At 31.6% G+C, this 13,307-nt stretch overlaps 3 protein-coding genes across 3 annotated transcripts in view; 1 reads left to right on the plus strand and 2 right to left on the minus strand.

Annotated features, from left to right (window-relative positions):
• Nucleotides 1-144, plus strand: part of LOC111699301 (uncharacterized) — a 9,246-nt gene extending 9,102 nt beyond the window's left edge. Inside the window, exon 6 of the mRNA XM_023469941.1 lies at nt 32-144. Within this exon, the coding sequence (XP_023325709.1) occupies nt 32-144 (113 nt within the window). The remainder of the gene's footprint in view (nt 1-31) is intronic.
• A 7,314-nt stretch (nt 145-7,458) lies between these two features.
• LOC111699316 (gamma-aminobutyric acid receptor-associated protein) lies at nt 7,459-11,266 on the minus strand. Its single transcript, XM_023469958.1, has 3 exons — nt 11,159-11,266; nt 9,623-9,826; nt 7,459-8,140 (listed from the first exon to the last, which is right to left on the minus strand). Exons 1-3 carry the CDS (start codon nt 11,174-11,176, stop codon nt 8,075-8,077), a joined length of 288 nt encoding a protein of 95 aa, XP_023325726.1. The 5' UTR covers nt 11,177-11,266; the 3' UTR covers nt 7,459-8,074.
• Nucleotides 11,267-12,606: 1,340 nt separating this feature from the next.
• The window catches only part of LOC111699299 (organic cation transporter protein), a 6,623-nt gene continuing 5,922 nt past the window's right edge, over nt 12,607-13,307 (minus strand). The window contains exon 8 of the mRNA XM_023469940.1: nt 12,607-12,743. Coding sequence (XP_023325708.1) covers nt 12,622-12,743 — 122 coding nt within the window. The 3' untranslated portion in view covers nt 12,607-12,621. The remainder of the gene's footprint in view (nt 12,744-13,307) is intronic.

The following is a 13,307-nucleotide window of genomic DNA, read 5'->3' on the forward strand; positions in this document are numbered from 1 at the left end:
AATAATCTATATTTGTGTGTTTTTTTTGTAGCCCTGATTCGTATTCTTCTGTGTACCTATCCTTCTCTCTGCTATCCCTGTAAACTAAATAATGTTATTTCGGAGAAAATTACAGTAAATAATAAACAAGGTAAGAAACCTTAATTTAAAGGGATCTTTTATTTGCAAAATTACCACATTTTATGAACTCAGGATAAATTTATCCTTGTCAACCCATCGTGTATTTTCAACTTTGGTGGATTTTATTGTAAAAATCTGAATTTGTTAAAAAGGGTTCTGTATCTGTAGGAACTATAGGAATGTACAACTTCAAAGTTGGAAAAATATTTCGATGTTTTTTTTGAATCATCATCAGTCCTAGGACTGATTTGACTAATATTAATATAGAAATTTTTAAATGAGAAAAGAAATAAAAAAAAATTATTGGTCAACTTTAAGAATGAGGAGCTAGTCTTGCACTGTCAAATAAAATTAGGCATAGAAAAGGGTGGGGGGTGGGGGGAAATTACGAAACATGAATGGTTAACAGACAAATCTAAAATAGTGAAGGTGTAGGGGCGAAGGGGGGAGAGGAAATGACAGATTTTTTAAAAAGTATTGCAATAAGCAATAAAAATATCAAGATCATGAAATAACAATAGTAAAAACCACGTCGAGACTAGGAAAACTAGGAAACTAGGAAAACTAGGAAAACTAGAAATACTAGAAAAACAAGGAAAACTAGGAAAACTAGGAAAACTAGGAAAACTAGGAAAACTAGGAAAACAAGGAAAACTAGAAAAACTAGGAAAACTAGGAAAACTAGGAAAACTAGAAAAACTAGGAAAACAAGGAAAACTAGAAAAACTAGGAAATTACAAGGAAAACTAGAAAAACTAAGAAAACTAGGAAAACTAGGAAAACTAGGAAAACAAGGAAAACTAGGAAAACTAGGAAAACTAGGAAAACTAGGAAAACTAGAAATACTAGAAAAACAAGGAAAACTAGGAAAACTAGGAAAACTAGAAAAACTAGGAAAACTAGGAAAAGTAGGAAAACTAGGAAAACAAGGAAAACTAGAAAAACTAGGAAAACTAGGAAAACTAGGAAAACTAGGAAAACTAGGAAAACAAGGAAAACTAGAAAAACTAGGAAAACTAGGAAAACTAGGAAAACTAGAAAAACTAGGAAAACAAGGAAAACTAGAAAAACTAGGAAATTACAAGGAAAACTAGAAAAACTAAGAAAACTAGGAAAACTAGGAAAACTAGGAAAACAAGGAAAACTAGGAAAACTAGGAAAACAAGGAAAACTAGGAAAACTAGGAAAACTAGGAAAACTAGGAAAACTAGGAAAACTAGAAAAACTAGGAAAACTAGGAAAACTAGGAAAACTAGGAACACTAGAAAAAATAGGAAAAATAGGTAAAATAGGAAAATTAGGAAAGTCAAAATAAGAACACAAACAACCAAACAGTCATAAAAAGAAAAAAAAACACAAAAATGATAGATATGAAAGATAAGATATAAACAATCTCTTCTTATTCATACCCTTGGTGTATTGAACTTATTATGGTTTTTGATAATAATTTTTGTTCGTCCTTTAATCTATATTTTTGTTCGTCCTATAATCTATATTTTTGTTCGTCCTATAATCTATATTTTTGTTCGTCCTATAATCTATATTTTAGTTCGTCCTATAATCTATATTTTTGTTCGTCCTATAATCTTTTTTTTGTTCGTCCAATAATCTATATTTTTGTTCGTCCTAAAATCTATATTTTTGTTCGTCTTATAATCTATATTTTTGTTCGTCCAATAATCTATATTTGTGTTCGTCCTATAATCAATATATTTGTTCGTCCTATAATCTATGTATTTGTTCGTCCAATAATCTATATTTGTGTTCGTCCTATAATCAATATATTTGTTCGTCCTATAATCTATATATTTGTTCGTCCTATAATCTTTTTTTTGTTCGTCCAATAATCTATATTTTTGTTCGTCCTAAAATCTATATTTTTGTTCGTCCTGTAATCTATATTTGTGTTCGTCCTATAATCAATATATTTGTTCGTCCTATAATCTATATATTTGTTCGTCCTATAATCTTTTTTATTGTTCGTCCAATAATCTATACTTTTGTTCCTCCTAAAATCTATATTTTTGTTCGTCCTATAATCTATATTTGTGTTCGTTCAATAATCTATATTTTTGTTCGTCCTATTATCAATATATTTGTTCGTCCTATAATCTATATATTTGTTTGTCCTATAATCTATATTTTTGTTCGTCCTATAATCAATATATTTGTTTGTCCTATAATCTATGTTTTTGTTCGTCCTTTAATCTATATTTTTGTTCGTCCTATAATCTATATTTTTGTTCGTCCTATAATCAATATATTTGTTCGTCCTATAATCTATATTTTTGTTCGTCCTATAATCTATATTTGTGTTCGTCCTATAATCTATATATTTGTTCATCCTATAATAATTTATTTTTTTAATCTTCCTACAATCTATATTTTTAATCGTCCTATATAATCTATATTTGTGTGCGTCCTGTAATCTATATTTTTGTTCTATATTATAATTTTAATCCATGGTGTTTTCAAACCAATTCAAATTCCACTTGACAGAAGTAGGAGGTCAAATTCCACTTGACAGAAGTAGGAGGTCAAATTCCACTTGACAGAAGTAGGAGGTCAAATTCCACTTGACAGAAGTAGGAGGTCAAATTCCACTNCTCTCACACAGAAAGTACCCCAGTTGTACCTCTTGACCTTCTTCTCCTTTTTCATCGAATGCAATCTCCATCTCTTTCTCCAGATTTGAGACAAATCTACAGATCATTTCCTAAAAATGTCAATCATACTGTTCTAAGAAATGTAATTTTCCATTTTCTTTTTTTAGACAAACAATTTTTGTGACATAATTCATATTTTTTTCAGCACTGCGCATTGAGAAGAACGATTCAGATTCCACTCCAGTAAGAACAGAATTAAATCCTGGCAATAGTCTCGATAATCCTTACAATAGTCTCGATAATCCTTACAATAGTCTCGATAATCCTTACAATAGTCTCGTTGATCCTTACAATATGTCGGTTGAACTGGAGAAACAAAGAATATATAATCAACAGAGTGAACAGAGAGCAGAGAGTATAAACATAGTTTATGTGGTTGATAATATTCACAATGATTACACTCAGCACTTTAGCCTGAATGATCAAGTAGTTCAGAAAAAGGATCGTCATGGTGATCAACTAACTCGGAAGAAACTTGATCGTGATGATCATGATCAATTTGTTAAACAAAAATATGTTTATGATGATCATGTAGTTCAGCAAAAGCATGTTCATGATAAGCATCATACAGAACAATTCGTTCATGATGCTCTTCCTAATGATGTTCAAATAGTTCATAAAAAGCGTGTCAATAGTTTTCAAAGCGAAACTTCATTTAGTTAGTAATAAGCTTATTATTTATGATTCAGTAAAATACTAGCTGTGTGGAGCAGGAATACGACATTCAAGTAATCTTGTATTTTTTCTTGTTAAAAAGCAACATATTAACATATTAATTCATATATGGGTCGATTTGCACAGCAAACTTAACAATTGCTGTTTTCTATTTACATTTTGACTTTTTAAATCATAGTTTGATTCTTCGTGTTGCTAGTCCACAGCTTTATGGATCAATCATTAGATAATAAAGTAAACAACTTGTATTTTGTAACTTGTAAAAAGCAATCTATAGATTAACTACAATATTATATGATTATGTAAAAATTCTTCAAAAATTCTACAATTATTATGTATCCGATTTGTTAAACATTTTCTAGCTGTGAATAATTTCGCTGCGATTTCCTAGGCTAGATAGGCGAGGAAGTCGAAGCTAAATCGCATCTAGAAAATGTCTAACGAATCAGAAAAAAAAGTTTTGTTGTGCACAAAAGAATATACTTTGATGACGACTAGGGTTCCCAGCGAACGAAAACTTTCGCGAAATAATGCGAAAATGTTTGTCAGTATTTCGCAAACTTTTTCGTCAAATTAGAATTTTTTTCGCGAAAATGAATTAAGCGAAAACATGCAAAAACGATGCAAAATTTAACGAGTTTTGTGGCGGCAACAATTAATTGCGCAAAAAACTTGTGGAATTCTCTGCTCAGCATTAAAAGTTTAATTATATAATGATTAATAATTTCTCCTCCGTATTTTTTTCCAACAAATCTTCCCATTAGCTTTTTCACGAAATTCTTTTTCGTGAAATTTTCGCAATTCTTTTTCGCGGAAATTTTCGCATTTTTCGCTCGAACGAAATGCGTAAAAGTGCAAATTTTCGCGAAAAGATTTCCCCTTTTTGCTGGAAACCCTAATGACGACATATGGTTTCTGCTTTATATATAGTATTTTTATGGCTAATTAAATTATTTCCAATGAAAATAAGTTTAATTTAAGTAAATTTTACATAACAGTAGAAACAAAAATACTGATTTAAGTTAATACTGTAAAAGAGAAGTTTAAATTATATAATTAATGGTTGTCAATTGTCTTCTACGTTCTACATTGCAAATATAGTTACCTGTAAATATAGTTGCCTGTAAATATAGTTACCTGTAAATATAGTTTACCTGTAAATATAGTTTACAGAGATCTGATAATAATATGTATGACATTCGTACATATTTTTAGGTTTGGGATACATAAAATCACGTATTTTCCATACACATAACAAAGATATTTTCTTAACCACTTCCTAGGTAAAAATACGTATTTTATATCCGTAAAAATACGTATATGACAAACTTAGAAGTAAAAAAAAAAGAAAAAAAACCTAAAAAATCAAACGAATCTGGAATTTTTAAGTTTTTCCTTATACGTATTTTTAAGGCATATTCAAGTTCTAAAACCAAAATGTTAAGAAGTTGACTTCAAGTTTGCATTCACATTGTTCCTTCGAGAATCTATACAACTATGTTCCACAAATTTCTTAAATCCATTTTCTTTAGATTTCAATAATTTTCAATCCATTCCAATCCAATCTTCTACACAAGACAGATATAGTAAAACTTCTATTTACCAAAAAATCGAGAATTTACTGATATTAATTCTAATGAAAACATCAATTTACTCCAAAATGATAGAAATATTGAAACATTGTATTTACCAAAATGTTTGCATTAAATTTCTTAAATAACAAGTCTCTTGAAAAATAATTTATTTTTTTAAAAATTTTAAATATTTTTTAAGTTTGCATAAAACTTTTAAACTGTAAAAATTACAATTTTTAAGTAAAGAAAAAAAACGAAATACGTAAAAATACGTAAAATAAAATCCTTAAAATTTTTTTAAAAGTTAATTGGTAAAAAGTATATCCTGGCGGGAAAGTAAAAGTTTAGTCCAATTGCATGCACAGTATAAATTTGTGTATATTTGCAAAATTCTTATCTAATACAGTAAAACCCTTCATAATGAATACATCGGAAGAATTTATCAAATGTCGTCTTGACAATTTTTCAATGAGTTTTATACTATATTACGTAAATTTCAGCATTTGCGAAAATAATTAAATAGCCATGAATATGCGGGAACAGTTTTAAAGAGTTTCATATTTTCATTTTATTAAGAATCTAAATATCTGCAACATTCCATTATCAGAAAGTGAAGAATACGACATTTGATGAATTCTTATGATGTATTCGTTACTAAGGGTTTCACTGTATATAATTTATACGAGAGACATCTAGCGACCAAACTATCGTCCCCCAAAGTATTACGTGAACTACATAACCACTATATGACCACTATCTATAGAGATTGGACTCTGTATGTCTGAAACGAAAATTGCGATGTCAAAGACGACTTTTTGGAAAATCTTCCACTATATAACTCATTGAATATTTCGTTAGAAATATTCATCATTTCAAGAAAATCAAGAAATGATTTTCAATCAATTCGTCTAAAGGTCGAAAAAGAGGATCAATAAAGAAAGCTTTCAGAATATTGTACACCGTGGGGCCATTAACAGAGGTCAACTCAATGTCTTATTTCTAAGAAATAAACGGTTTCATGTTAACTTTTCTATTTCTGATTATGATTACCAATTGAGGAGCGCACATGCCGCCAAACACGTTTGGGTGCCGTTTGTTTACTTCTGCACTCCCCCCCTCGTCTGGTTTAGCATTTGATTCACTGACCCAGTGAGATCTGTTCATCGATCAGCTCTTGACCTACTGAACATAATTTTTAAAGTTTTAAGTTTTTACTTGTCACCAAGAGCAAATTAAATTAAAAGATATATCAACTTTTAAAAATTTTGAATTACAGACCAACACGAGGGAGCGAAGGCACGCCATCACACCTTTTTTCGTCCGACAAAAATTTTTCGTCTGGCATTGTTTACATTCTTTTTTAAAGTACTTTATTTTAGTCGAGCCATTTCGTGCTGTATATATAATGGTTAAAAATATTTCATCCTGTTTTTTTATAGAAGGTATAATAAGCTTAAAACTATTCATGGAGATTTTTATTTCATAATACCTCGAGCAAATCAAAACCACTTGCTTTGCTCCTTACCAAAAATATGTTAATTTTTAGATTTGTAGATTTTAAAATCCCAGCGATATCACCTTAAACGGGAAAATTAAAAAAATCGTAGTTCGGACGAAAATAGGGATTTTCCGTTTTGACAAGGGCTTAAATATAGTTTACTTTTTCAAACAAAATCAAATTATATTAAATAACTTGAAGTACCTAAATTTGAAAAAAATGTGTATGGTCGGAAGGAATAATTGTAAATTGTTACCGTCATTTGTGGGTTGCGGACTAAACATGGTGTGGTGTGCCTTCCCCCCTGCTCACATAACACGGTTAAAATTAAGAAGAAACCGAAAGTATTTCACCCTCTCTTATTCGTACCTACCCTGTCTATAAATGGAGTCCAGTGGTTTGAATTGCATCCTTACTTATTCATGCTAGACATTCCGAAGTATAAAATCTAGGATATATTCATTATTCAATTTATTTATTATTAGATTAATATAAAACCCTGATTTCAACTTTCAACAGTTTCTTGCTGTTTGAGGATTAAGAATTAACTAGGTTAATCTATATATGTATATACTTCGCTTGTCTCTTATTTCTAAAAACCATCTTAACGACTGAACCGATCAGGCCCAAATTTTATGTTGGAGCTCACATGACCCCAGGGAAGGTTTATGAATGATCAAAATTTCAAAAATTAGCCTCAAACAAATGTCGAGTTTAATTTAATTTTTTTTAATTCAAACATTTTTGTTTTTGTTTTACAATGTATAAAAATCAAGTCAAGCCAGGGCTTGTCCAAGAGAAAATGTTCACAATCAAAATAGAAAATGGAAAAGCCTAGTCATGACAAAAACCACTCACTTCACACAGGAAATTGTAAATAGTAAAACAAAATCAAATAATAAATCCGTATTTCAAATAAAAAATAATCATTTCTTGGTGCTTTATTGGTATATTTCAGAAGAAAATAATCAAAAGAATTGACAATGTATATTTTCGAAGCACAAAACAACTTAATGATTCATGAAGGCATCAGTCACCATTTCTCATGTACAATTGTACATCAGTACAACTGTACAACTGTACCACTGTACCACAGAAGATGGTGAAGCGACTGTCAGAATTTAAAATTTAACAGACTAATTATATATCTTTCTCAAACCACAACAGTTCCTGCCTCTAATATGCTACGGAAAAAAAGAAAGACAGGAATATTTTTTTATCACATTTTTCTCATTTTTGTATTTTTTTATTAAGATTTCGAGTTTTGTAAATACAATAAACTAAGACAAGGGGGAAACGTTTATACTGTAATTTTTGTAATTTGAAGACAGTACACCAGCATACGTACTGTCGTGTGTACACTGAACACTTGCAGTACACGGTGCAAGTAAACTACACTGTAATATTCCGGGTTTGCCAATTAAGCGGATGCAAAATCCCTCAAAGTGTTTTAGACATTTTGGGATCTAACACAGCTGTACCGTACCGTTCACTGTACAGTTGTTTATGCCTGTGTACATGGGACACAGTAGAATACTTGCTTATTGACCGTACACACTCTCATCAGAGTAGGCTATGTACAGGAAAAAATCTTCTTCATGATGCTCCTAAAATTAAATATTAATAATAACTATCTAAAAAGCCAAAGTGATTAAATGCTAAAGTGGGCCAAACTTGCATTTAGATGACGACATTTTGAAATGTTGAAAAAAAGTTGAAAAGCTTTATGATGTGGATATATTCCATTGAATTATAAAATTTAGCACATATTGATATCTTATTTCTTAAATCTTGACAAATGTGTGCAATAATTAAAGGCAGCAGCTCATGAAATTAAAGCAGCAGCTCATGAAATTAAGGCAACAGCTCATGAAATTAAAGCAACAGCTCATGAAATTAAAGCAACAGCTCATGAAATTAAAGCAGCAGCTCATGAAATTAAGGCAACAGCTCATGAAATTAAAGCAGCAGCTCATGAAATTAAAGCAACAGTTCATGAAATTAAAGCAACAGCTCATGAAATTAAGGCAACAGCTCATGAAATTAAGGCAACAGCTCATGAAATTAAGGCAACAGCTCATGAAATTAAGGCAACAGCTCATGAAATTAAAGCAACAGCTCATGAAATTAAGGCAACAGCTCATGAAATTAAGGCAACAGCTCATGAAATTAAGTTTTAATTTTAATCGTACATGCTAAACAAAAGAGTCACTTGAGGTGTGAGGCTGGTATCGGACTGTGCATGATTTCAGTGTAATGCGTGCGCATAAAGTGAAAATGAGCCGAAAATGAAAAATGAATAAAGTAAAAAACTCGAGCAAAAGGTGTACAGCAAAAAGCTAAAAAAAACGTATTTATTTAATGGTAAATACCAACATGTTCATGATTTCAGTTTATGCAAAAGTTCACATTGACACAGAAAGTGTATTTTCAAGCCCCAAATGTATTTTCAACCCGATCCCGTTTAATCAAAAATGAAACTATATGGAACCCTGATTGAACATAGTTCTGAACAATAACATCTTAACAATAATCTTTAACAATATACTTAGTTTTAATAAGTTCTCCTGAAATAGGGTTAAGAAATTGTCAGTATAAATACACTGGTGTTTTTTTAGATGTTATTTTTTCTACAAACACTAAAAGGATATAAGATAATAGTTTAAATATATAAAGCTTAGGTTTCATCTTACAGTTATTCTTTGACAGAAACACAATTCTGTAAAATGAACACAAGCTCAAATGTAATCATTTCCTCAAAGAAGAGATTTAAAGGGCTTCTACAATTCACAACGGTACCTTTTAAACGCAGGGGTGTTAATATTCCTGAAAAACCATTAACCTCCCCCCCCCCTCTCTTCTGAAAATCCACTTTTCCCGAAGTTAGGTATGTTTGCGCGGAGTGGAAGAATTTTTTAAGGGTCATTTTCAAAAATATACACCCCTGTTGAAACCTTTGATTGATGAACTGATTTCTCTACGGAAACGCTTGTCTGCGAGCTGTTACATATTAAGGAAATATTAATATTTACTTTTTAGAAGTGGCAGAATATAAATATTTACATTCTAACTTTTGAAACCCGCTTTTAAATTGGAGTGTTTTGTTCATCATCATATATGTTAACAATCCCTTGAAGGAAATAATTGAAACCTGAAGGGACGAGGTACTTCTTCTTGTCCAGGTCCCCAATCCTGGCCTTGGGACTCTTCTCAACTATGACGGGAACCCTGTCTGGATATTTCCTTCTAATCTTCTCGCCCTCCGCTCTCCTCTTCTCAAAGGGGTGTTCTTCCTATACAAACAAAACGAGATTAAACAAAAATTCAATTAGGCTGGCGGGGGGAGGGAGGATTTATTAAGTTATTTTCCACAACTCAAAAATAATTACCCTAACGTGAGGGGAAATTTAGATTTGTAATTTGATTTTTTTGGTTTTTTAAGAGATTACATACTAGTGAAATCGTCAAAAATATCCAAATTTAAATATGAAAACAAAAATTAATTGTGTAATATGGCTTCATCAAATTTATTACGTAAAAAAAACAAAATCAAAGATCATGCATTACATAAATAGTGCATGAAATAATAATGACGCAATATATGTTATGAACAAATACGCAATTAATATTTTGATTAACTACGACTTAAATAATAATTAGGCAATAGTATAGTGAGTGACGCAATTCACAATTAATAACTGATTTACAAAGCATCATGCGCCATGCCACACCCCCCCATTAAAATCCTGAAAATGATAAACTAATGAAAATTTCTATAAAAAAAGAAAGGAATGTTTCAGTATATGCATTATTTGTATCATTATCAAATGACTATCTAAACAGTAATAACCAGAAAAGTGAGGAATGATTGTCTTCTTCGTTCTTTCAACTTTAAGATGTCGTCAAGGATTTTGTATTTTTTATTTGTTAAGTTATATATGACTTGGAAATGTTATGAGCAAGGCCCCCATGTTTTATAAATAAATCAGTTAACATAAACATTACCCAATTTAATAACTTTAAGATGGAATAAAGACGACAACAATTCCCCTGTATCTAACCTTGGTATCCTGAGAATAGATTCTCCTCTGTCTATCTCTAGTTCCTCTGCTGAGCTTGGTAAAGCTCGATCCTTAGTCTCCGGGAGGAAATAGAAACACAGGCTAGAAACGATCAGAATAGATCCAAACACTGCGGGGGGTACTCCTGAACATGATAGATCCATGTACAAAATTGATAGGAGGGTGGGGGGTTTAGGTAAAAAATCGTTCTCTTACCAATTTTTGATTTGAAAAAGGTAAGTACAAACTAAAGAAGAAAACAGAAAGTTCATTTTAACGGAATTTTAATCGCAATGAAAGATCGCAGTTTTAAGATTTTTCAGCTAAATACGGAAAAAGTTGATTCTTTTACACAAATAATTGTAACTATAATGCATTAGAACACTTCTGAAAACTATGGGAGTTCTTACAATCAATTTGTTTTATCAATAAATTACGAAATAACTTGAATACGTCTAACTTTTTTATTTTACCCTCTTTCCCCCCGCCCGTCTTTACTATATCATAAAATGTGTATCTACGCTATAATAACTAGCTGATAAAACTTATTAAAACAATAAATACCTTGTATTGCCACTTCATATTTGATATCTGTGTTTCTTTGTGTAGTTAGTGGTGAATAGATGCGCAGTTTCTGACTGAATCATTCTGTCAGCTGATTCTTCAAGGATCGATAAACAAACACTGGAACTACTAAAAAAAATAGAAAAATATTTTTCTTTGCATTTTTTAAATCATTAGATATTTTTTAAACGGAGAACAAACTTAAATTAATGATGAAAAAATACAAAAGGAAGTCCAGGTCTCAGCAACAGCTGATGCAATAATGACAGCTTCATCTTTGTATATAAGTATCTCAGCTTGACAGACCAAATAAACAGCTGTAGCGCCAGATTTAAAATCTTAAATGTCGTCTTTGTTATTTCAGACGTCTGAACGGTTTATATTGGTGTCAGGAGTGAAGAGAATTAAGAAAGGGTAGAGAGGAATAATATAGGAATTTTAAAAGACATAGTGGGATGGGGAAGGGGGGGTGTTTGACGACATTAACGAAAAATTCTACATATAAAAAAATATAACCATCTTAATTTCATAGAACTTTTAGAAAACTTTGATTACAATTCTATTCTTTGCTTTTTATAAATAATAAAGTCCTGAAGATTATTCTTCTTTCTATCATTTTTATAAGCGACGTCTTCAGAAATTTGTCCAGGAGGTTTTAAAACTTTTTTTGACATTCCAAGGGGGCTTTGCAGGTGCGTATAAAGGATTTAAACCAGGTGGGGCAAAAGAAATTTGTCTCCCTCCAGGCGATTTTTTGCCCTCCCCCCGTGGCCTTAAAAATGCTGTTTTATCCTATATTAAGTTTACTATGTAGCGGCCGATATAATATAATATAATGTATCCCGTCTGTATCCTCTGTATAGTTAATTCTGTATTATTCTCTGAAGTCCTGAGTAGTCTCCTGATACTACTCCTCTTTGTAGTCCACTGTAGTCCCGATTTAAGGACTATAGATTATAATGTATCCCTCTGTATAGTAATGTAGTCTACCCAAAAACCTTTCACTAACTGTCATGTTTCGTGGGACACCCTGTACCTTAAAGTCGGGGGTAGGTAGTGTATTCTAGGTAGATGCATTATAAGTATATACCAGACAGATGTAGGTAGTTTTTCAGTTGCATAAGTATACCTGACAGGGGTAGGTAGTTTTTCAGTTGCATAAGTATAATACCTGACAGGTGTAGGTAGTATCTCAGGTGCTTAAGTATATACCTGACAGGGTAGGTAGTATCTCAGGTGCATAAGTATACCTGACAGGGTAGGTAGTATCTCAGGTGCATAAGTATATACCTGACAGGGTGGGTAGTATCTCAGGTGTATACCTGACAGGGGTAGGTAGTATCTCAGGTGCATAAGTATATACCTGACAGGTGTAGGTAGTATCTCAGGTGCATAAGTATATACTGACAGGTGTAGGTAGTATCTCAGGTGCATAAGTATACCTGACCGGGCTAGGTAGTATCTCAGAGGTGTATAAGTATATACCTGACAGGGGTAGGTAGTATCTCAGGTGCATAAGTATCCACCAGAAAGTAGTTTCCCACAAAGAGTGCCTGAGCAATCACTAAAAGTCCAGCCCGAATACCTTAAAAAATATGTAAATTTATTTTAAAGAGACTGTAAGCGTAATTTCAAGTGACAAAGAAATAAACGCCTGAAATACAACCGCACACTTCAAAGCTTTGTCTGATCAAGGATGAATTATGTAAATTCATGTTTTGTTTTCTTTAAACTGTTTATGTGAATTTGCAGCTTTTCTGCAAAAGTGGCTTCCGCATTTCTTGTTTATAAGATGCATTGGAGCACAGAAATTAACATGTTTTTAGTCAGAAAAACGACCGTATCCTCCACATTTTTGATCAGATTAAGGGTTCAAGGGTACCGTTAAGTACGTGAATTGGACATTACCATCTTTACCATGGAGGAACCCTTATTATTACCCTTTGCAGTCTCTTTAAGCATTTTAGGATTTTAGGAGTAACTATTTTGTTAATTTTTATCTTTGCCTCTCAGCCTGGTGAAAAAGGATTTTAGGAGTAACTATCTTGTTAGTTTTTATCTTTGCCTCTCAGCCTGGTGAAAAAGGATTTTAGGAGTAACTATCTTGTTAGTTTTTATCTTTGTCTCTCAGCCTGGTGAAAAAGGATTT

This window comes from Eurytemora carolleeae, unplaced genomic scaffold, assembly GCF_000591075.1.
Source record: "Eurytemora carolleeae unplaced genomic scaffold, Eaff_2.0 scaffold116, whole genome shotgun sequence".
Lineage (NCBI taxonomy): Eukaryota > Metazoa > Arthropoda > Copepoda > Calanoida > Temoridae > Eurytemora > Eurytemora carolleeae.